Genomic DNA, 25,158 nt, shown 5'->3' with positions numbered 1-25,158 from the left:
TTCTTTTCCTCGTTTTTGTCTACGTGTTTTGTCTTGCTGTTGGTCACCCCTTTGGAGGGATATGACCAAGGTAGATAGATAGGTAATTGTCAAAATATCCTATCTAACCATTTCTTTCTTTGTTTAAAACATTTATTTCAGATTGACCTGCGTATCGTGCAAATTGTAATCTGAAAGGTTCATTCTAACCACTTTTTTTCACTTCCCATGCTGTATGTAACCTTGTCATCTCGTAAATACTGATGTCTAGGCAACCTAAACTCAAACGTTTTTTACATGCTAAATTGACGGGCGTGTCTTTGGAATGCTGTAGTATCTGAGCTACACTAGTCTTATCTCGGAGCTGTGTTTAACCCTTAGCCTCAGAAGTGATGCAAAATCTTTGTGTAGCGCTTGCTTTTATTTATAGCTAGTCATAGATGGTTTGAATAATGGAATGTTGTATTTATAGTAGGCACTGGTGAATATGACAGGTGTCTGGTCTCTACCTCCTACTATATGCCCCTTTGTTTCTTTTTTGGCACACATGGTGGGTTACGTGAATCGGTAGTAACCTTGAGATGGGTACTTTTTTTTTTTTTTTTTTTAAATTGTACAATAATCATGTGATTTTTGTTTTTGGGGGGGATAATTATAGTTGCATGTATAAACCATAGGTTCCGATTTTAGCAGTTTTTTACAATATTCATTTTCTAGAATAAGCTTTGCCTGAAAATTCAAAGGGGCTAGTTGACTTTGTCTGATGTTTAATTAGTTTACCAGTCATACTCGAGTTGTGTTCTTTCAGCTCCTGTCAGATGAATGTCATCAAGACTATTATGACACCATCCCCTGATCTAAAACCTACATGAGGGCAAGGAAAAACTAAAAAACCCCAAGTCATGTTTATTTGTGACGCCCTTAATAACAATGAGTCTCAAAGGGCTGCACAGACCACAGATTATTGTAAACTACAGACTATTATGACACCAACCCCTGATCTAAAACCTACATGAGGGCAAGGGAAAACTCAAAAACCTCAACATGAGGAAAATGAAGGGACCGCACATGAGGTAATCCCCCTTCCAGGATGATAGTCGACTAGTCACTGACTATTTAAACGTCTAGTCGAATTATTTTTTTTTCTTCTTAAGATTAGCATGGAGTTGAGTTAATTACGTGGGAAATTCTATTGAACACAAAAATAATTGGTACGATTAAAAATACCTATTTTATTGAACATGCGTACAATAAATATAAAACCATTAGGCGCAGTGCGTTTCGTCAGTAGAAACATAATGAATTTCTGTGCATTTTTAGAAACGGTCAAATAACTTGATCATTATTTAAAGTTTGTAATCAATTTTACCGGGGTCATTAGCAGCAGTGTAACAGTAAATAAAATAAGTGCATTTTGCAAAGTACATCCAGTGGTCATTCTCAACAGTTTAAAATCGATCGGTTTTAACAACTGACATTGTTATTGGGACTGCATGCAGTTAATTTCTAATAAGTTTGTCTGCCACAGTCTGGCAAAAGCTTGCGCTCTATAATAGCAAAATATGTGTGTAAATTATTCATTGCCTTGAATGTAACTTGAATCTTTCCGAGGCGAGTCAGACTCCGTTTCGTTCAACTCTGTGTCCGTGCGTCACGGAGCTACTACCATGCAAGGTCTGCGTTGCAAACTTTGCAAGTAAACTTTTATTGACGGTTTCCAGACTAATAGGCTCCCAAACTTCAGAAGTTTTGATGTTGATGCCCTTTTTTATATTACCGGTCGAAAGAGACTATCGGGCATGAGCGACTCCCGGCAAAGATTATTTTCATGTAGAGATGCCTCACTATCGTCGACTAATATTAGCATAGCTGCGTATAAAAAGTCTTTGGTAACACAACCAAGCTAGGTCCTTTTTACACAAACAATGTTTTCCAGGTGAGAGTCGTTGGTGGCCCACTGTTCTTTCAAAAAATCTCAGTGGGTTCGTTCAGAGCTGGCTGTGAGTTTATTGGTGGGTGGTACAGCTCTGTGAGAAAGGTGGCAAGGGGGAGGCTTTGGTCTACTCCCATTGTGTTGGAGAGATGGCCTTATAGGGAAGCACTTTGTGGTGAAGCTTGCCCCTCTATACTCCATGCACAGTGACCCTACCCGTCAGCGCTGCGCCCTTCGCTAGGATTCCAGACACCGTGGATAGCCTCATTTAATGTGGTCTGCCAAGCATCCAGTATCACCAAGGGACTGTCTTTTGGCAATTGTTCACGACTTGTCAACGAGCTTGAGATGAATGGTCTCATTTTGATGACATGCGCGGTTCGCATGACATGGGCTTTTTTTTTTTTAATTCTTAGATTTCGTTCTATGTGAAAATGATGGCACAATTTAACTCTAACAGTAACTTTTTAAAGGTGCAGTAAATGCTGTGATAGAATATAAAAATGAATCGACAGCCAGCAGGTCGTCGAACTGTTAAGAAGCAAAGTCGTGTCTTCACTGTGTCACTGGTCAATTTAATAAACCATGCCAATATTTGAACCATACACAGGGTAGGATATCGAGATCATACTCATATTTTATTCCTGCAGTCCAAATTTTTAAAATTGGATGATTTGGTATTTTTTAAATTTATTTCACAACTGCTATTTAAGGTCAACAAAAACACAGTGCCAGAAAACATCCAAAAATTATTCACTCTGAAAGAGGGAAATTATAACTTAAGGGGCTGTAGTAAATTCAAAATCCCAAAGGTGAGAACCACCAGGAAAAGTATGTGTGTGTCTGTGTGTGGAGTCAATTTAAAAGACAAGATCAAACAATGTTCAACTATTCAAACATAAATACAAAAGACAATACTGGCAGAATACAGAGATGAAGAAAATGGCGTATGAGTGATGCTAGAGATTGGAAATACTGCGTTCAAAACGATAGTTAACCTTGTTATTGTTGCTATTATTATATCATAACTGCTATTATTGCTATTGTTGTTATTATCATTGGTGTCATAATGATATTTAATGACTAGTAGCATTATAACGTTAAAAGATGGGTACTATGATGATTAGTGTATAAAATATGTGACTATTGTTGATGACTATCGATATCTGACCATGTAATATGTCTATCCGTAAGACCTTGTTATATTAGACACAAGAGCTATCTGTAAGATGTATTTTGGAAGATGAAGGGGTAGGGAAAATAAGCATCTGCTTCTTACTACCCCTTTTCGAACATGTTATGTTAACATTATTTTTTTTGTTTAAGTCATTATTCTTGTCCTGTTTTTATTTTATAATGTTCGAAATAAAGTTTTCATTCATTCATTCACACATATTGAAAACGTACATATCACAGTAACATCATGATCAATCTGAAAGAAGATACTCAAAAACTATAAAGCCGCTTACCAAGAATTCCCCTAGTAGTCAGCTCACGAGATCATTATTTGCAAAAATGGAGTCATTTACATCCTGGACGCTCCAGTCAATCCAACCGTGTAAAATGTCGACTTCAAAACACAACAATGCAGACTGCAAAAAAAAAAATCAGCCTTAAAGCATTTCTGCATCGTTGGATGGTCCTTGTTGCAATCCGTATGTTTTGCCATATAATATCCGTTTTCAAATTAAACACTCTTAAAATAATTTCTAATATGGCCGTAAGTCTCTGACACTACTCTCGGTCAATAGGTGGCTTTTTTCACGGTCCACAATATGCCTTAGTCTATAAGGGCCTGTGTTGATAAAATGGAGATCACCATCTTTAGCTCTGGATATCTTTTGCCAGTAGTAACCGGTTCAAAGGATGGTTGACACATTGGTTAACCAATGAAGTTCTAACCAGAATGATGCGCAGATATACACGGAGTCTTTAAATTTGACCCCCGAATGTGCGTAACGCTACTTGTGATTCATATTTAGGCACAACTATTCCGCTTAAGTGTGCACAATCATCCTACAAAGAGAAGTCAAACATTTACAACACTTTCAAAAGCTCTAAAAAATTGGCCGAAGTAAAATACCCAGTTTTGGAACTGTAAACTAGTTGTGTCTAAATGGCTACTTATGGAAACGCCTAGATCTCCCCTAGAATACATCGTTTAGTTTTTCAGATTGTGATCACATTTGACAAGGTACCAAGTAAAGTTTTAAGCTATTGTCTCACCTGTTTTGCAGCTAAGATGCCTTTCCTTCACTCATCTGCAGGAATTTAATTGCAAAGAAAAATTCAGGCGAGAATAAAAACCTATTTCTGTGTATTCCAACTCGGATTACTCAATGTTAGTACCACTTGCAGTGATTATTTTAGTTTGGGACAAAACTTTAGAGTGTTACCTCTTGAAATGAGACGAAAACCATCTATTTTCTCCAAACTTTTCAAGAACGTCATTTGATTTAATTTGGGTACAACTTGGAATGGTGTTTTAGGCCAATTTTACAGGAACGTTCAAGGTTAAAATATTTAACAATTATATTGTTGTTGGCAATTCGTTAGTAATAGTGGTATTGTATAGTAAACAAATCTGTTATAAACTTTGCCACATATGGTGGGACCATAGTTTGTTTCTACTCGCGCAGTTTTGTGCCATATTACTTGGTTGTAGTTTTGTTTTACGTATTCTCTAACATGGTAAATTCAATGTGATGTACAAATATCAGTATGCATCTTGCATACTACCTACAACCTACGTTTACCTCAGCTTGCCAAGCACCGTGTTAATTTTGACAAAAGCTTCTCTAACTTCGTTTGTGTTGCCATGGGAACCACACCAGAGTTGCATGCAATGTGCGGGCTGAGTTGGCGGCTGTTTAAGATTCATACCAGCAAAAGGCAAAGCGGAGATCTGAAGGAGACTGTTCTGGTATTGCATAACAGAAGTCCAATAGATCAGACCCAGAAGGTTTTTGATCATATTTTCAGCTGTACATAAACGCAGATTTTTACTTGTAAACTATTTTTGTCTTTGTTTATTGCTGCAAGGACTCTAGAAACGTTTGCTTTAGCCAAAAGCTTATCACTCTGTTCCTTCGCTTTGTACACCATTTTTTTTTTCTTGATACCTAGAAGGCAGCATCTTGCTGCTTCATGTTGCTCAGTTTAACATGAAATTCTTTGGTATGTTTTAGTTGCTTAGAATTCCCTTTTCTTGTAGCTTATCTTGGAAACGAACTGTTCTGCCCTCCTTTCAAGTCATGTTTATTCGTATAGCCCTTAATCACAAAGGGTCTCAAAGGGCTGCACAGACTATTGCAAACTACAAACTATTGGACCCCATCCCCTGATCTAAAACCTACATGAGGGCAAATAATACACAGATATTGTCAACATAAAATATAGGTTATTCATATGCTATAGAGAAGTGTGTTTTAAGTTTAAATTTAAACATTTACACTGAGGTTGCAAATCGAATCTTGGGGGGGAAGAGCATTCCACAGCACCGGGGCCCGAATGGAGGACGCCCTCAAACCTACGGATTTCTTCTTGGCTCTTGGGATCACCAGTAGACCAGCATTTTCAGAGCGAAGGCTCCGGACCGAAACATAGGGGGAAATTAAATCCGAAAGATATGAGGGAGCAAGTCCATGCATGATTTTGTATACTACCAACAGAACTTTAAAATCACAACTTAAGCTAACAGGGAGCCAATGCAGGTTAGCTGAAATTGGAGTCATGTGATCAAACTTTTTTGTCTTAGTTAAAAGCCTCGCTGCAGTATTTTGTACCAGCTGGAGGCTCTTGATTTTGGACTTCGGGAGATCGGAGACTAGTGCATTACAGTAATACCAAATATTACATTGCAACCGTAAATTCACACAATACAATTGGGTATCAACTTGTAATCAATAATAATAATCACACGAGTCAACATCTATTCAACTGTTTCCATGTAATTCTTTCAAAAGTAACATTTCTTTGATTGGAGTCACTCATAAAGGACTGATGAGATATTTGCAATTATCTGTGTCCACTATAAAGTACATTAAGTAAACCTGTTATGAATTAGTTTAAATGTTGAAGACTAATATTGCTTAATTGGTTTACTATAGTTTTTTTTTAGATCACAGAGTTCAGTAGTTGAATAATTGGGGGGGGGGGTACAGTTGTATCATTCACTTATAGGCAAATTTAATAAACACAACTGTAAAGAATGTATTGTGACGGCCTACTACAGCTAATGTCTTTTCATCTGCACATGATTTTTTCGGTAGATTTTTGTTATATTAAAAGAAGAAAAATGTCTGCTGATTACACAGTAAATGAAGTTTTTTTTTTTTGTGTGTGGTATTTTTTCCAGCTACCGGTAATTTAATGCTTTGGTCGAAAAAGTCCCAAAGGGTGATGTGTGCTGCTTGTTTAGTACCATAGAAGTACAGTATATGCTAGTGGACATCGTTACATCATGCGGTCCTTGTACATTTTGCACAGCGCATGCACTAACCACTGCATGACGTATGCCCAACGTAGTACTTTAAGTGGCTATATTTTAAGCCATGTGGATGGAAAGTGTCACAAGTGTTCTTTAAAAGGAGATTGAACACTCGAAAGGATCGTATTCCAAACGTAAAAGGAGTTTGGTGAAGTCAAAAGACAGTTTTTCTCTGGTCTAAAATTTCAATGTTAGTTTTAATTTGATCTTCTCGACCTTAGCAGTATTACTAATGTCTCATTCAATGTTGAGTGGTTTCAGGTCTTGAAACGACATCTATGACGCTGCTTGATGTTGCACGTCATAAACCCTGGATCCACAAAGTTGCTCAACTGTTATTCAGGGCTTTCTTTTAACACTATATGCTGCTATGCACCATTTTCCTTTGAGAAACAATTAATTCTTGAGTGCCTCCTTGAACAAGCAGAAACATCTTGAGCAAATAGACAATTAGCTGCCCCCTTTTGGATCACTATTATTTATTATATTACTGTATTGGATATAATTGAACCATGTACTCTAACGCAGTGTTTTTCAACCTTTTTTGAGCCAGGGCACGTTTTTTTACATTGGAAAAATTTTGGAATGTTATAAAATGACACTGAACAGTATGTTTAATTACAATAGAATTTATAATACCCCCAGTTTTTACAGCACAGACACTTGAAAATGACATGTTTACAGAAAATGATTCATGAATGTTTTGTTACATTTCAAAAAGTGACATTGGATAATAAGGTGCAACCTCCCAAAACAATAGTCTTTTGCCATAAAATATTTTCATAAGTTGCACCGGACTATAAGGCTCATGACAATGAGACTACAGTAAGAGTTTTCATGTTTATTTGCGTTTAATCGTATTTTGCAATGATTAGCGTTTAAGAATAGCTGATTAAAATCGCAAAACATTTTTGGGAATGGAAATCAAATCCGAGTCGTGACCCTTTACCACTAGATCACATGCGTTGACGCACCAGAGCTTATCTCATGATGACAATATTTTTACTTGCATTGCCAGGAACACGTATGGGTCTCACAGATTGGTTAGAATAAACTCATCCTTTTTTGGGTTTCAGGTTGGCATTATTATTCCTTTTCTTTCTTTCACCATTTTCATCATAGAAAGGAAAACCTTGAGCGTGAAATCACACTCCGTGGGCGGAACACTGATGATAAAACCAGATAGGCGCAGTAAAAAATATATGAAGGCTCTTTGCACGCAGTTGGGCATTAACTCGTTTTAAAGAAAATATTTCATTTGAAACTTTTTAAGGAAACCTCAAACTATGCAGTTCATTGTCAATGCAGAGCAAATTATCATTCGTAGATTGAGATTTCACTGAGGTGGCTGTTGAAGGAAGGCTGCTTTGGAGCGCTGTCGCGTCGACTTTTGTGTAATGGCCCTCTTGACTTGACGGGACGTCAACCTTTTGTCCTGCTGCCATCAGCACATGGACCCGCGTGGCTGCCCCTGAGGAAGCCTGAAGCTCACGCTGTGCCCCAGCACACGGCATGGGCAGGTGCCAGTCAAAGCTGCCAGCTTACGTTGTGCTACTGCCGCACTTGCTGTTGAAAGGTCTATTTAAAAGGCCCCTGTGTGAGTCATGTTGTGTGCAATGTCTCACCAAGCTTGAACACTGTGGACCTCATCACCTGTTGGCAAACACAGAGGTGCAAAAGTGTGGATGGCGGATGAGACGCTTAGGCCGCTACCAAGCAGGATGTTGACACAAAGTGACAACTGATTTACACACGCACTTATTCAGAGCGAGCCTGCGGTGTAACAAAGCCCCTTGACAATCCTGGTGTCCTGAAAATCCCAAACTCAGCTGCAGGCATCATTGTCAGGTTGGTTTATCAGTCTTTCGTCAAAAGTAACGTCTTGGAGACTGTAAGAGTTGCATAACTGCAGAGGATAGGCAATTTAAAAAAAAAACACTGCACGAGATGTTAGTTCCTGTATGAAAGCCAAAGGTAGTATAAATTCAGGTTTCACTTTTCAACTGACATTGTGATTGTAACCTTGCTTTTTCTGTTTGTTATATTAATCATGACCTGGAGTGTCGGTAGAGTCGATTGACCTGTCCATGAGCCAGGATTAGTGACCTTCTCAGAAGTGACGCTTCTATTGTTGTAGCCGTGCCGCGTTTGGATGCTACCGTGTTAGACGTCAGTCCTTCTGAGAAATGCTGTCTGTCTGGATCGGACAATACTTGCTGACAGCTCAACATTTCTGGCACTACTGTGAGGACACTTAACCAGCAAGTCATTTTCTGCCTTCTCCAAGGATCATAAGCAGCGATGCCCATGTGTTCAAGAGCACAAAACTGTAAAAAGGCTGAAAACAGACTGTGACAACAGTGAAATCGGACGCCGGCCTGTTAGGAATGTATTATGACGGTTTGTATTCAGAGTACAGTATCGAGTAGAGGGGCATGTCCTTTTGTCTCTTCTTCTATTGTTGCATTGACGTGAAGGCAGCTGCCAGCATAAGGCCGCATTTAAACCTGATCAGAGCATTGGGGAAGATTTTGGAATACTTTTTACATTTTTGGCTTAGTGCTTGGTTGGGGTAGGCCCTTCTGTTCTCTAAAGGTCACACTGGTCCTTTTTATTCACAGTAGAGGTGTATTGTTTTAGTTATAAGAAAAACTATTTTGGGATCTGCAAAAATCATGATTGGCAGGTCTGTCATTGTTAAGGATCGATGGTATATTATGACAGAATATGTCAATTGGGGCACCCTTAAGACATTGTTGCAGCAGCTGTGCGACAAGTGTAAAAGAAAAGGTGGTTGGTCTGCTGGACCACTTATCATGGAAAATACGCTTTGGCAAATTGTCCAAGACACCATAATCATGTCAAAATGTGCCATCTGCTTTACTAGGCCAGAATTTTTGCCCACAGGCAAGGATGACAAGCCAAATCAACGAGGTCTCTATTGATTGATTTGAAGGATAAACAAAGAATTGAGTTTGGAAGTGGCCAATTCAGTTTGGAATTTTCCAATTAAGATTTTCTTTTTCTATAGAATTTTTAAAAAGAACCGAATGTTGACTATTCACGCCAGCAATGAGCTAGTACTACTTAATAAATGGGTCAGACAGATTTGGATTTCCTCCCTCTTTATGGATTTCAATACTCGTTTGATTTTTTTTAATGATATTTCTTAAGTATTTCGATTTGGTTTTACCACTAGGGAGAAAGATCTTGTTCAACGAGACTCTGAAAAAGTAAGGGGACAAAAATATTTACTAATGACTGCAGATTCATTTGAATTATAGTATCGTATCTTGTTCATGTAGTTGAGCATGGGACAAATGCATAATATATTACCTTCTAACTGTACATGGTTAGAACGTGAGCCAATTCCCTCAGTTTCTTTTAATGCAGCATTAGGAAGCTGAATTGGGTCGCCACAATCCCAAATTGGTCATTTCCTTTGAGACGAGCCATTTATGGCACACAAGTGCTCAATTTCCTCCCCTGTTTGGCTCTCTCTCTCTCCTTTGCTGCAGTGTCGTCAGCACTGCCCAAGACCTTGTAACAACCTCTGCAATTAGCTTCCACGACAGTTTACATAACCACCAATTTGTCACCCACTGATTCAAGATCACATATATGCAATTAGTTAATGTTGGTTAGTACACCCTAGGGACAGCCCTAAATTGATTTTGGCATTGTGTTTCCATCAAATAGAGGTAGTGTCTCGAATTAATCCTTTAATTATATAGCAATATGTTTTGTGTTTTACACAGATGTTTTGTTTGCTTTCAGTTGGAGACAAAGTGCCCGCTGATATCCGTCTATGTTCAATCAAATCAACAACTTTGAGAGTGGATCAGTCTATTCTAACTGGTGAGTTAATCAAAAATATAGAAGTCTGCGAACTGAAAAACAACAACTAATGATCTGCATTTTTTATATTAGAATACTGCCTGTGTACTATCCCAACAACTAATGCAGTTTGAGTGGTTTATTTTAAATTGATGTTTTAGATGAATAATCAAACTTGATGTGCCATATGTGTTTGTGTGTAACCCACGCCTCTAATTTTGGATTACAAATCATCTGTAAAATGTTTTTCACTTTTTCCTCAGCTCAAACTTTGCAGTGGGAATTGAACCTGGGTCGCGGTGGTGAGGGTGCCGATTTCTGGTCGCTGGACCGCCAGTCATATAGATGATAACGCGTTGGATTTTATTTAATCACCTGACCTTTTTATTAATGGTTACAACATAAGATTTCCAAGACATTATTTAATTATTTTCAAATTCATTAATAACATCAGAATTGTTTCACTTTTTGTTAATTTATATCTTTCAGGACGACTTTGTTATTTTTATAGTGTGATAATGATATAATACCTAATGCCTCTTCGAATGTGATCCATACCCCTGGTGATCCAGTGGTTGGTATTTGGCGATCACGCTGTCACGACCTGGGTTTGATTCCCGTTGCGATGATAGTCAGCGATATTTTGTTGACTGATTGTGTATAATGCACACACAAACTAAGTTTTTGGGGGGTTGAAAACGATGTTTGTCATTCATAAATACATAGTATGCTCATTTGGGTAGATATTAGAATACTGTCTGATGTACTACTCCAATTTTTCTCATTTCTTAGCAATACCACCTGTGCCTTACTTTGCAGGAGAGTCCGTTTCCGTGATCAAACATACCGACCCTGTGCCTGATCCTCGCGCTGTCAATCAAGATAAAAAGAACATGCTCTTCTCTGTTAGTACTGTATACGATATGAAACACACTTTTGACATTTTAGTTAGCCAATGTCCCATGGAAAAAATGGCGTCTTTCTTGGTTGCTGTTGTGAAACACAATATTTTTGTTTCAGGGTACCAACATTGCAGCTGGGAAGGCTGTAGGTGTGGTTGTGGCCACAGGCGTTAACACAGAGATCGGTAAAATCCGTGACGAGATGGCAGCAACTGAGCAGGAGAAGACCCCACTACAACAGAAGCTGGATGAGTTTGGTGAACAGCTTTCCAAGGTCATTTCCCTCATCTGCATCGCGGTGTGGATCATCAACATCGGCCACTTCAACGACCCCGTGCACGGAGGCTCCTGGATCCGCGGCGCCGTCTACTACTTCAAGATCGCCGTGGCGCTGGCTGTGGCCGCCATCCCGGAAGGGTTGCCCGCCGTCATCACCACTTGTTTGGCTCTGGGGACCCGCCGCATGGCCAAGAAGAACGCCATCGTCCGCAGCCTGCCATCTGTGGAGACGCTGGGCTGCACCTCTGTCATTTGTTCGGACAAGACGGGAACTCTGACCACCAATCAGATGTCCGTATGCAGGGTAAGTTTGCTGTTTTTCTCTAATATTTCAATAGGAAGCCAAATTTCCTGATTTTTATAACTGGCTCAAGGGAAACTTTGCAAATCATACTGTTCCCGTCGCGAACACGCTCCAGGTTATTTAACCAAGAGGGAGCATGCAGCCACTTGTCTTGCCTACATCAAGCAGTCGGATGACACGTTACTCTTATGTAACTGACCTTGCGTCATCAAACTGAAAAGCAGCCAAGCAGTACTTCCGTTGTCTCTTTGTGATAAGATTAATTCATTATTGTAAAGAACTCTTTATTTGCCTGCTCAGTCATCCGTCTAAGCTCGAGCAAGGTCGGCAGTTGAACCTGTTTGTTAGTGGGTGAAAGATGGTTGAATTGCGCAAACATTTACCAAACGTCTCTGGAAATTATTCAGAATAAATCTAATATGAAGAGATTACATTATACACATACCTCATCATTTGAATTGGGATAATCAGTTTTATTATTGACTAACTGTGAAATTGAATTGCCTGTTTTGTGTTGTTGGTCAAATCTGACAGGAGCCGCCCTACATTTTCTTTGGTATCCTCTTTCACCCTTACAATGTGTTTTGCAAGTACTCGTGCCAGATTGTAACAATGACACGTTAACTATCACAAGCTATTTCTTGTCATTCCTGTGTGTTTGTCGAATTTATCTTTAAGAATGGTATAAACATCGTCTTTTGTACGGCAGTTTGATGATGTTTTTTTCTGCAGGGCAACTGTGCTGATAAATGGCACACCACTTAATATTAAACAACAATTCTCATTCATATTTATGGTGAGATGCGTCAAACTCGTGTGGGCAGGAGAGGGATGGGTGCTACCTGGCTGTACTTGCCCAACACCATAGGAAATGGTGCCCCTATGAACCGTGTGGTTAAGGGATCCAACCAATGATATGCCAATATAACAGATGTCTCAAACTTGCGGCCCGGGGGGGAAAAGTTGCGGCCCCCAGGATGATAGTTTGAAGTCCCCGCCTTAATGTGCCAGTGAAAGGGACAGTGTGTTATTTTCCCACTAGATGTCGCTGTATTCTGTCGTGATGGTAAATGGTCTGCATTTATATAGCGCTTTTCAAGTAAATGAAGGCTTCCCATCGTGCCAGCAAAAACGGAACAAGACAAAATAGGAAGACTCAAAGTGACCATAACACACCTTATTAAATTTATAGAGAAAAGAAAAAAGAGAAAAATGCAAGACAAAATAAATAAAAGAGAAAAGGACAAAAAAGAATAAAGGAAAGAGAAAAAAAGAATTAAGGCAAAAAGTAAAGGATAGAAAAATTTCAAAAATGTCTTTTTTCAATGTACTTTCTGAATATCAAATTTAGCGCTTGGAAACAGAGACCTAATATATTGATTTGTTTTCAGTCTAAAAACAAAAAAATACTACAAAATACTACTACAGTAGTTCTATACTATTAACTATAGTACAAAAAACACTACAGAAATACAACAAAAGTAATATTACAAAAATAGAGGGAATCTAGAAGCCCCGTGGACCATGGCGAGCGAGCCATCCTGAAGACTACAGTTGAGTCTAGAGCAGGTGTTTGGTATATTTAAAACATACCGGTACATCATTGCCTTACTGTGTTAAGGGATTAAATGAAATACAAAGGAAAAGATAGGCTGTTCTAATGTGGCTCATCTTCAGGAAGCCATTATTTTCACCCTCTTTCAGTACACACCTGCTTGGTCTTCAAAAGCAGCCAGCTGTTCTTTTAGTTGGCAAATATTCTTGTTTGGCTTTTCAAACGTCAATGCAGTCTTTTGATCTTTCAGATGTTCATTATCAACAAAGCCGAAGGTGAGAGCTGCTCTCTGTCGGAGTTTACCATCACCGGTTCTACGTACGCACCAGAAGGGAACATGTGAGTATTTGGAAGGAAATGAGGATTCATGTTCTGTGACGATAAGTCGCTCTCATTCTGACTGAGGTGCATGTCTCACAGATACCAGGACGGCAAACAAATCAAGTGCTCTCAGTATGACGCTCTGGTGGAACTGGCTACCATCTGTGCCCTGTGTAATGACTCATCACTGGATTTTAATGAGGTTTGAACTGTGTTTATCGCTTTTTAAAATGTGATACATTGAGAGTACAAGAGGGCAGACAAGTGCACATTGTTGATGAATGTCAGAATGAGAAGTTATTTGCTCTCACTCGAATCTGATTATTTGGAGTGTGTATACGATTCCCCTCTGAAATTTGTTGATGCCTGTACATATAGTTTTGTCCACTAGAGAGTTTAAAGTGATGCCTGGCTCTCTATATTAGCATCTTTGTTAATAACTAATTTGAATGATCAGTATCAGAAATGAATTATTTTCCTACATAAAGTCCATCACTGCATCTTGGCCGAATGCACCTTGGATTGTATTATTATGGTAATTACTAGGGATCAAGCTTGAACCAATAGCCTTCGTAAATTTTTGGTATTAAGATTGAAGTCCCAATATTACCTTAGTGAGAGAGGGGCTCATATTGTGAGACCTAATAGTCAAATAGATGAAAAAACAAGAGCAATGATTACCTTGCTTTGTAGGAACCTGCACAAGCTACCAAGGTTAGTCCTGCTTCGGGACATGCAATCATCTCATTAAGGTGATTCTATTTTGGGGGGCTATGAGCTGTCCTTTCCAAAAGAAAAACCTCAATACCAGCTGAGTAAGCTTAACAAAGGGTGACATCTAGTGTTCAATATATTGATGCAGGGAAAAGTTACAAGTCAAGTCATGTTTATTTGTATAGCACTTAATCACAAAGTCTCGAAGGGCTTCAGCCTACACTAGTTTACCACCCAACTGCATCATGTATTTTGTGTGAGCATCTGGTATGCAAAAGCTCTCATTTTATTGCTGTAGCAGTCCAAAAAATTAGGCTGTTTTTGTGACTACTCTTCCTTCATGACCAAGGAGGTCGTATTCCCAACAAGCTTGGGTGTTGGATTTTTCATTTTAAACGGGTCCAAAGCCAAGAAGGGCAGACAATTGTTTTGTTAAGAAACTTGTTCAATATCTACATCCAAACCTCTTGTGTTCTGGGAAAGCAGATTTCCTCAACGCAAGTTAACTCTAAGAGTCCAATAAGTTACCTGAATGCTTCCCAACAACGAGCCCAGAATTAATATAAAAACTAACCGTCCCAACCTACAATGTTTATCCGGTTTCTTAATCACTTCCTTTCTCGTTGGTCTCATGGGCGTGCTGGAGGCTAGTCTAACCATCTTCAGACAGTAGGCACCGCAGCTTGCCCAATGTTGTTTGTATAAATGTGCTCTCCAGGCAGCAGGGGATATTTTCAAAAACGGTGATTTGCCTGCAGGCATTATGAGTAATACAATAAGGTTCAACATTTTTTTGCATAACATTTAGATTTTATTTCTAGCAATTTCCCTCTTATCTGTTTGTACGGTTAACGTTTCTCTACAGCTGCCAATTGTATGCAGGTTAGAGATTTATCACAAGACATTTGGTTTTATTGCGCACAGTATGACAAATAACTGAACAGTAAAGGTAAAATTTGCTTTTGAAAACCTTGTTTGCCTCTTTTCATAGATTCGTTGTTACTGACAAAAGAAAGTATTTATTTATGTAGGTATTCATTCATAAGCGTTTCTTTTTTGCAGTAACATTTTGGTGTCAAAAAAACTGTTTTATGTGTTTATGATTTTGCAACAACACTAATGTACTTAAGCTGAGAAACGGATACAATTATAATTTTTTTTTTTTTAAACTGTGTCACTGAATATTTTAGACTCCAAAACACAAAATAATGCCGACAGATTAAAAAAAAAAAAAATCTGCCTAAAAGCATTTCTGCATCGTTTGACGTTCCGTGTTGTAATCCGTCCGTTTTGCCTCGTAACTCCTTTTTACAAGTAAAGAAACTCTAACAAGGATCTGATTCTTCTTAGAGCTCCACATCAAGGTTGCGGTAGGATTTGGATTATTCCTTTGCTCTTGACTGTGGGATACTAAACTTTAAGAATCGACGTGTGCTTTCAGCACATACCAATGGATTTTGGATACCCTAAATTGGAGACCGTCTAAGTTGTGTTCATTTTTCTTTTTCTTTTTTTTGCTTATTTGCTGAACCTTCTTGTCATTCATCTGAATTGTGTTGGTGTAATAATAGTCTGGAGTCTGTACAGCCCTTTGAGACGTCTTGTGATTAAGGGCTATACAAATAAACATGATTTGCCTTAAAGGCAAGATGGAAATGATACTTGGCACTTAACGCATCAGAATCAAACAATGATAATCAAGTTCTTTGATTAGTTTTTCTACTTTTAAGAGTTATAATTGAAACTAAGGAACTGGGAAATTGTTGTTAATTTAAATATTGAATATATGTAGGTGAAAGGCGTATATGAAAAGGTTGGCGAGGCCACTGAGACAGCATTAACCTGTTTAGTGGAGAAGATGAACGTCTTTGACACGGTGGTCCACAACCTGTCCAAGATTGATCGGGCGAATGCCTGCAACTCGGTGAGTGAAACCAATTTCCTCTCTGTTCACGCTGTACGCAGCTGATTTTTCTTACATTTTTGGGCGACTTCAGGTGATTAAACAACTGATGAAGAAGGAGTGCACTCTGGAGTTCTCCAGAGATAGGAAGTCCATGTCTGTCTACTGCACACCAAACAAGTCCCGGTCCTCTATGGGAAAAATGTTTGTCAAGGTAAAACTTCACATAGAGTGGCTTGCGAAACTATTTAGCCCCCATGAACTTTGACCTTTTGCCACATATCAGACATCAAACTTAAAGATATACAACTGTAATTTCTTGTGAAGCATCAATAAGTGGGACACAATCATGAAGTGCAACACACTTTATTGGATATTTTAAACTTTTTTAACAAATTAAAAAAAAAAAAGTGGGTGTGCAAAATGATTCAGCCCCTTTACTTTCAGTGCAGCACTCTGTCCAGCAGTTTAGTGAGGATCTCTGATTGATTCAATGTTGATCTAAATGACTAACGATGATAAATGAAATCCACCTGTGCGTAATCAAGTCTCTGTATAAATGCACCTGCACTGTGATAGTCTCAGAGCCTCTGTTTAAAGCCCAGAGAGCATTACGAAGAACAAGGAACCCACCAGGCAGGTCCGAGATAATATTGTGGAGAAGTTTAAAGGTGGATTTGGATACAAAAAGATTTCCCAAGCTTTAAACATCCCAAGGAGCACTGAGCAAGCAATAATATTGAAATGAAAGGAGTATCAGGCCACTGCAAATCTACCAAGATCGGGCCGTCCCCCTAAACTTTCAGCTCATACGAGGAGAAAACTGATCAGAGATGCAGCCAAGAGGCCCATGATCACTCTGGAACTGCAGAGGTCTACAGTTGAGGTGGGAGAATCTGTCCATAGGACAACAAGCAGTCGTAGACTGCACAAATCTGGCCTTTATGGAAGAGTGGCAAGAAGGAAGCCATTTCTTAAAGATATCCATAAAAAGTGTCGTTTAAAGTTTGTGGGAGACGCACCAAACATGTGGAAGAAGGTGCTCTGGTCAGATGAGACCAAAATCGAACTTTTTGGTACCAATGCAAGACGTTATGTTTAGCATAAAAGCAGCACAGCTCATCACCCAACATACCATCCGCACAGTCAAACATGGTGGTGGCAGGATCATGCTTTTCTACAGCAGGGACAGGGAAGATGGTAAAAAATGATGAGAAGATTGATGGAGCCAAATACAGGATCATTCTGGAAGAAAACCTGATGGAGTCCGCAAAAGACCTGAGACTGGGACAGAGATTTGTCTTCCAACAAGACAATGATTCAAACCATAAAAAAAGGCTACAATGGCGTTAGAATGGCCTCAGACCTCAATCCAATTGAGAATCTGTGGAAAGAACTGAAAACTGCTGTTCACAAAAGCTATCCATTCAACCTCACTGAGCTTGAGCTGTTTTGCAAGGAGGAATGGGCAAAAATATCAGTTTCTCGGTGTGCAAAACTGATAGAGACTTGCAGCTGTCATCACAGCAAAAGGTGGCGCTACAAAGTCTTAACTCAATGGGGCTGAATCATTTTGCACAGCCACTTTTTCGTTTTCTGTTAGTTAAAAAAGTTGAAAATATCCAACGGTGTGTTCCACATCATGATTGTGTCCCACTTATTGTTGATGCTTCACAAGAAATGACAGTTTTATATCTTTATGTTTGAGATATGAAATGTGGCAAAAGGTCACAAAGTTCCAGGGGGCCAAATACTTTCGCAAGCCACTGTAGATCTCATGTTCCAGGAGAATTGTTTTCAAACTGCTAACAATCTGAATAGAAAATCAAATTCTGAATAGGAAACATTCAAACCTGTCTTTCAGGGAGCACCAGAGGGCGTCATCGAGAGATGCACCCACGTCCGTGTAGGGAACAGCAAGGTTCCGTTGAGCAAACCCATCAAGGAAAAGATCATGTCTGTGATTCGTGAGTACGGGACCGGTCGGGACACGCTGAGGTGTCTGGCTTTGGCTACGAGAGACAGCCCGCCCAAAATGGAGGACATGATACTGTCCGAACCCACCAAATTTTCAGAGTATGAGGTGAGTGCTAGATAAGTTACTGAGTTTCTCAACCATTGTGTTGTAAATAAGTCCGATTTTACATAGTTGGTGACTACTAATTGATTTCTAGTATTTGCATAAATGCTTGCCATTGTTGAATATCTGTACCATCTTTCATCGGTTTATAGTTTTCAGTTTGCTATTTTCCCCACTATAAGCCACATGGGATCCTAAGTTGCACCCCCAAAAAATAGTCTTGTGGTATATTTTTCATAAATAAGGAGCACTGTACTATAAGGCGCATGAAATTAAAACTACAGTAAGGGCTACCATATTGATTTGTGTATAACTCTTGCACATTGGTTAATACACTTATGGTATATACCAGTGTTTTCCAACCTTTTCTGAGCCAAGGCACACTTTTCACATTCAAAAATATCGAGGCGCGCCGACGGTTGAATTGTTTAAAAATTATTCCATTTTCATTCTATTTTTAAAGCTTAAAGTGACATTTTAAAGTTTTTTTTTAGTTTTTGGTCATAGTGCTTCAGGAAATAATACAGGGGAATCTTGTTTGCTGTAATGTGGGATTTTATTTCATCGTTAACCTGTTTTTCAAGTTGTACTATAATATTATTTTGTTTTCCCCAGAAAAATCAGAAATGTATAGAAAGAGCAAAAATGTTTTTATATTAAAAAAAAAAAAAAAAAAAAAAAAAAAATGTAAAATGACATAATAATTGAACAAAATGTTTTACTTTGTTTTGCGGGGCGACCTTAAACAGCTTCGTTAAAAAACGTTTTTGAATATATTAGTACCTCCAGAGCAGATAATTGTTATATAAGAAAAAATATCAAGGTTTAACTCCTGGCTCCTCTGAGTTAAATGTTGAAGTACCCTTGGGCAAGAAACTGAACCCCCAACCCCTAATAAGCATTGGAAGCCTTACATGGTTGACGCCGCTATCGGTGTGTGTATGTGAATGGGTAAGTGTGAAGCACGTTGTAAAGCGTTTTGGGAGGTCTCAAGTGACTTGAAAAGCGCTATATAAAGGCAGACCATTTACCATGACCATTATATGTGTTCCCACCAACTGATATGGGTGAAAGTTGGTTACCTTGCTGATAACTGGAAAAAATAAACAATGGCGTCCTTTTTATTGGGCAAGTTCTCACGGCTTACTGGTTGAAAAACACTGGTATATACAGTATTAAGGCAATAATTGATCAGTCTCAAAATGTCGTTGACCAAAATCACAAATCCTACTGCTCACTTAATAATATTGCTTTGGGTGCTCGGATAGAGGTTCGGGGTGTTTAAAATGGGTTCTTTGGCCTTTCATCATAAAGTTTCTCTACAATCAACATTGATTGTTTAATGAGCTTCCAGAAAATGGATGACTTGGCGATTTATGGCCAAAAAGGGGTCTGTTGGTGACACACCTTGACTGTAAACAGAGTTCAAATTGTGATTACCGGGTTGGGTCCAGTATATATAGGACGGTCTGTATTCTGTCTATCCTGTCTTATATGTAATGATAGAATTGAAAATGGTGCAAGTTTTATGTCATCTTGCAGCCATATGGCCCCCGTCCCCTGCTTTAATTAATGACTATTGATATTGAGATCATACTAAGATTTTATTCCTGCAGTCCAAATGATTAAAATTAGATGATTTAGTAAAAATTTTCACTGCACAACTGCTATTTAAGATCAACAGAATCATAGTGCCAGAAAACATCCATAAATTATTCATTCGGAAAGATGGAAATTATTACTTCAGGGGCTGTCGTAAATTCATAATCCCAAAGGTGAGAACCACCAGGAAAAGTATGTGTGTGTCTGTGTGTGGAGTCAAGCTTTGGAACAATTTACAAGACGAGATCAAACGATGTCCAACTATTTACTTGTTTGAGTTTAAATACAAAAAACATTACTGGCGGAATACAGAGATGAAGAAAATGGTATTAGTGACACGAGAGATTGGGAATAGTGCGTCTAGAACTATTGTTGTTATTGTTGCTATTGTTATGACTGTTATTATTATTATTACTATTGTTATTATCATTGGTGTATTGAATAGGGAAGATGAAGGGGTAGGAAATATAAGCATTTGCTTCTTACTAGCCCTTTTCGAACATATTATGTAACATTTTTCTGTTGTTGAATTATTGTTTTTGTTCTGTTTTTATTTTGATGATCGGATAAAGTTTTCATTCATTCATTTCATGACTAAACTTGTTGTCTACAGTCGGACCTGACCTTCGTGGGCTGCGTGGGCATGCTGGACCCTCCCAGGCAAGAGGTGGCGGCGTCCATCAAGCTCTGCCGCCAAGCCGGTATCCGCGTCATCATGATCACCGGGGACAACAAAGGAACGGCCGTGGCCATCTGCCGGCGGATCGGCATCTTCTCCGAGGACGACGATGTGGAGCAGATGGCCTTCACCGGCCGAGAGTTTGACGATCTGGCGCCCAACGCGCAGCTCGAGGCCGTCACCCACGCCCGCTGCTTCGCACGCGTGGAGCCCTCGCACAAGTCCAAGATCGTGGAGTTCCTGCAAGGCTTCGATGAGATCACGGCTATGGTAGGCTGTAATTGAGGTTTTATTTCGCAAGCTTAGCAATTTTTTGCCCAACCAAATATAGAATAGAATAGTGTATACCTTTATTGTCACTGTTACAAAATGGGTTAACATATTGTGACAACGAAATTGGGCATGACACTCCAGGTTCACACATTCACAGTGAGGTAAGAAGATAAGGAACAGAGAAGATAAGGTTATAATTTACACAATATTTACACAAAGAAATGACGGCATGTAGGATGTTACATACAGTTGGTATCGTAAGGATTTGTGCAATATGCATTTGATGCAAAAATAGTCAACATAGTGCAAAAAAAATAGTCAACATTGTGCAAGGTGAGCAGTAAACATAATGCAGTCAACATTGTGCAAGAAACATAGACATGTGTACCATTTTACGTTCGAATGAGGTAGTGTGTTTCAGATTCAGATTTACTTTATTGTCATTCGTGTACACGTGTATACAGAACGAAATGTCGATACATCTGACCCGCACAGTTTCTTTGAACGTCAGCCGGGATAGATAAGATTAACCATGTCTTCGTCAGAATTTTAGCGCAGCAGTTCGTCATCTCGCGGTTCGATGCCACTTACAGTTGTTAAATGGTCCAGTTTATTGTCCAGAGAGCGAACATTGGAGAGGAAAATGGATGGGAGAGGCGTTTTGCAGGGTTTAGCCTTTAGCCTAGCTGTTAGCCCGGCCCGACAACCTCGCTTCCTCGTCCGGCGGTCACGCCGCTGTCTTGCCACTCTGCTTCGCTGCTTTGTAGGCCGCTGGGTCTTGTTGACATAGCAGTCCGTGGCTAATAAACACTCCCGAGTGGTCGTAGCACCGAGCGCTTGACGAAAAAACTGCGATCGTATCTTAATCTGCAGTTTGAGCCGACTTTGTGCGCCGTCAAAACTGAGTCGAAGACTGGGTCTTATGGCCGACGTGTAAAAAACTGTTGCGAGCCGATGCAGCCGAACAGGGGCGCCGCCATATTGAATTTGCAAGAGTTTTCAGTTTTTTGTGCGGTGTGTGTTTAGGGTGGTAATGGCTCTGGGGAAGAAACTGTCTCTGAGTCTGTTTGTTTTTGTTTTGTGTGACCTGTAGCGCTTGCCGGAAGGCAACAGGTCAAAGAGGTGGTGAGAAAAGTCCTTGATGATGTTTGATATAGTTACTAGAGCAGTGCTAAATTCATCTAATGCAGGGGTTCTCGAATAGTAGGTTTGACCTCGGAACTTTCAATGGGTGATTTTTCTATATGATGTTGCAATGAATTTGTAATCTATCACTGTGCTGAGCAGATACAGAATGAGGCCTGCAGTTCTTTTGCCTCATGTAAGAGGGCGATAGTAAGAGCTAGGATGGTGATTTGGCACAAATGTTCTTTGGGTATTTTATTTGGTCTGTTTTACTGTGTTTTCTGTTTTTGGGTCATTTGTTGTTTAGTTGTTGCGGTTTCTTCTTTAATCGTTTTGGGTCGTATTCAATTGTTTTTAGTTTTCTGTTAAATGAAAGCCTTTGAAACGGACAGAATAAGAAAAGCTTCCCAAGGTGAGATTTCGAAAGAGAAAATTGCCAATGATTCAACTCAGAACCGTCCAAATTTATGCGAAGGAGTCCAGTGTTTGTTCACTGCTCAAAACATTTTAATTTCCAATTCAGCATATCAAGAAAATTTACAAAGATGATGGCGGCGCGCATGGACGCAGCAGCTCACAGCTCTTCAGCTCTTTAGTTTGCAAAAGTCTTTGATCTGTGCAGCCCTTTGAGACTCTTTGTGATTAAGGGCTATACAAATAAACTTGGCTTAAGAATCAAGTGCAATTAAACCTCCACAACACTAGGGCGCAGTTGCGCTCTCATTTGCAGTGTTTTGTTTGCATTAATCCTCCGCATTGAGAATAAAAGTGTAGATACAAAGTGGGAAGACCCTCAAATGACAAAATAAATGACCCAAATTAATACTGTTTGAAGATGGCGTTTGAGCTTGGAATACAAAGAATACAACATAAAGATACCGGTAATTGTATTTCATTTAGTTTTTTGTTGTTTTTTTTTTTTTAACTTATTGAATACTTCTTTAACATTTTGAATCAACCGTTTTGGATTCTGAGATCTTTTGTTCTAGTTGACATTTGATTTTTTTTTTTATTTTTTATAAACCTTTACCTGTAGCACTTGGACATTTATTTGTACTAGTAAAGAGCTTTACAATAGATTACTATTTCTTAAATTACGATTTTGAGAATTATTCTTATTAACACAATAGGTTAAAATATTATAGTCAAAAAATGTATGGCTAGCATATAATTTCCTAAAATATGGTATAATTACCCTAGAAAATTGTAATAAATGGTTTACTATTCTTTTACTACCTTCAGAGCCATTTACATAAAATGATTCCCTTCCAGGGGCAGCACGGTGGCACAGTGGTTAGCGCGTGTGTGGCACAGTTCTGACGTCATGGGATCGAACCTCCTGTGTGGAGTTTGCATGTTCTCCCCGTGCTTGCGTGGTTTTCTTCCGGGCGCTCTGGTTTCCTTCCACATTCCAAAAACATGCATGTCAGGTTAATTGGCCGGTCCAAATTGTCCCTAGGTGTGAATGAGTGAGTGAGTTCTCTGTCTCTGTGTGCCCTGCCAATGGCTGGCAACCAGTTCAGGGTGTCCCCTGCCCACTGCCTGAAGATAACTGGGATGGTCTCCAGCACCCCCGCGACCCTACTGAGGATAAGCGGTACAGATAATGGATGGATTCCCATTTAATAAGCTGGGCCATTTCATTTGTCAACTTAGGCTACGTTATAGCCGGTCTAGATAATTTAAATGTTAAACTGGTGCAGGAATGACATTTTCTTCAAAATATTTCATGGAAAAGTGCCTTGTTTGACAATTGTGAGAGACAAACGTCACTCAGCAAGAACAATTATAGTAAGTACTGATAAAAATCTGTTTTCCTGCAGACTGGAGACGGTGTGAACGATGCCCCCGCCTTAAAAAAGGCGGAAATTGGCATCGCTATGGGCTCTGGCACCGCCGTGGCCAAGTCAGCCTCCGAGATGGTTCTCGCCGATGACAACTTTTCTTCCATTGTGGCCGCCGTGGAGGAAGGCCGCGCCATATACAACAACATGAAGCAGTTCATCCGATACCTCATCTCTTCCAATGTAGGCGAGGTTGTTTGGTGAGTTGGAAACGTTGTATATGAGCACTTATACACACACGAATTTCCATACACAAGACATTTCCTCAACAAAAAAGTTGCTCACTCGGCGACAGAGGTCAGGAAACTATGGCTCTTTTCCGGAGAATGATTTGGAGCTAAAATTCTGATCATGCAAATTTCATCTAGAGTGCTCCAATTCTAACTAGCTCAGAGTCGACTTTTGTGCGTGCATAAGCCACTAAATACCAGTTGTACAAGCTGTTCAGTCCAGTATATAATGGGCACAATCCCAACTACAGTTTACCGTCAAGTTGTCACACCAACAGACCCCGTTGTGGTTGTAAATCGCTAAAAAAATCCTTTACACAGAAGCTCATTAAAAATGAAAACCCACAGAACAAACTTTAAACACCTAGAAACTCCAGCCGAGCACAAAGAGCAGTTTGATTGAGTCAGCGTTAAAGGTGGGAGGAGCTATGCACACAGCGCATATAGTCACTTCTCTCTGCCTTCCGCTATCTGGACTAAAAGTAAGCACGTCAATATCCTCTTTTGCAGTATTTTGTGACATTTTTACAAAATAATTCTGCTTGCACATTGTTTTGAAACCGTTATTTATTCAAAACAAATATGAAGGGTAAAATGAGCCTTAATTATCTTAAGTTACTGCAGGAGGAAGACAAGTTTAATGTGGTAAATGTATATAAGTGGTACATTTGTTGATATGGGACACAGGCTCTCGCATCATTCGGGTTTTGCTGAATTGCATCTTAAAATATGTTAAGTCCCTCTCTCTTTCTTTTTTTCCTTTTTTTCTTTTTAATCTTTCTTTTTTTATATATATACATATATATATATATATTTGTCTCCTTTCTTTCTCTTTCTCTTTTTCTTTCTTTCTTTCTTTCTCTGTTTCTTTTCCTTCTCTCTTTATATATACAGTGGGACTTCGCGTTTTTTTTTCTTTTTTTTTTCTTTTTTTTTGCATTTTTGAAGGGGCGTCGCTACTTCGCAGATTTTCACGTTTTGCGGGTGGTTTTGGTCCCCATTAACCGCGATAACCGAGGTCCCACTGTATAGCTATTATGGCTCTTTGGGTCAAAAACGTTCCTGACCCCTGGTGTACAGTATATCATTATAGTAGCATACAGTACAAT

General features: G+C 39.3%; 1 protein-coding gene across 2 annotated transcripts in view; it reads left to right on the top strand.

Moving 5' to 3' along the window:
- The window catches only part of atp2a2a (ATPase sarcoplasmic/endoplasmic reticulum Ca2+ transporting 2a), a 66,801-nt gene that overhangs the window by 25,782 nt on the left and 15,861 nt on the right, over window positions 1–25,158 (top strand). For both annotated transcript variants that reach the window (XM_088336936.1, XM_088336935.1), the window contains exons 6-15: window positions 10,179–10,259; window positions 11,058–11,143; window positions 11,259–11,723; window positions 13,529–13,617; window positions 13,699–13,801; window positions 16,106–16,237; window positions 16,311–16,430; window positions 18,081–18,299; window positions 20,512–20,847; window positions 23,799–24,019. In XM_088336936.1, the coding sequence (XP_088193062.1) occupies window positions 10,179–10,259; window positions 11,058–11,143; window positions 11,259–11,723; window positions 13,529–13,617; window positions 13,699–13,801; window positions 16,106–16,237; window positions 16,311–16,430; window positions 18,081–18,299; window positions 20,512–20,847; window positions 23,799–24,019 (1,852 nt within the window). The remainder of the gene's footprint in view (window positions 1–10,178; window positions 10,260–11,057; window positions 11,144–11,258; window positions 11,724–13,528; window positions 13,618–13,698; window positions 13,802–16,105; window positions 16,238–16,310; window positions 16,431–18,080; window positions 18,300–20,511; window positions 20,848–23,798; window positions 24,020–25,158) is intronic.

The sequence above is a fragment of the Urocampus carinirostris genome, chromosome 5, assembly GCF_059441175.1.
Source record: "Urocampus carinirostris isolate Australia breed hairy pipefish chromosome 5, RoL_Ucar_1.0, whole genome shotgun sequence".
Classification (NCBI taxonomy): Eukaryota; Metazoa; Chordata; class Actinopteri; order Syngnathiformes; family Syngnathidae; genus Urocampus; species Urocampus carinirostris.
The sequence above is the reverse complement of the archived record's forward strand: the minus strand, read 5'-3'. Positions and strand labels throughout refer to the sequence as shown.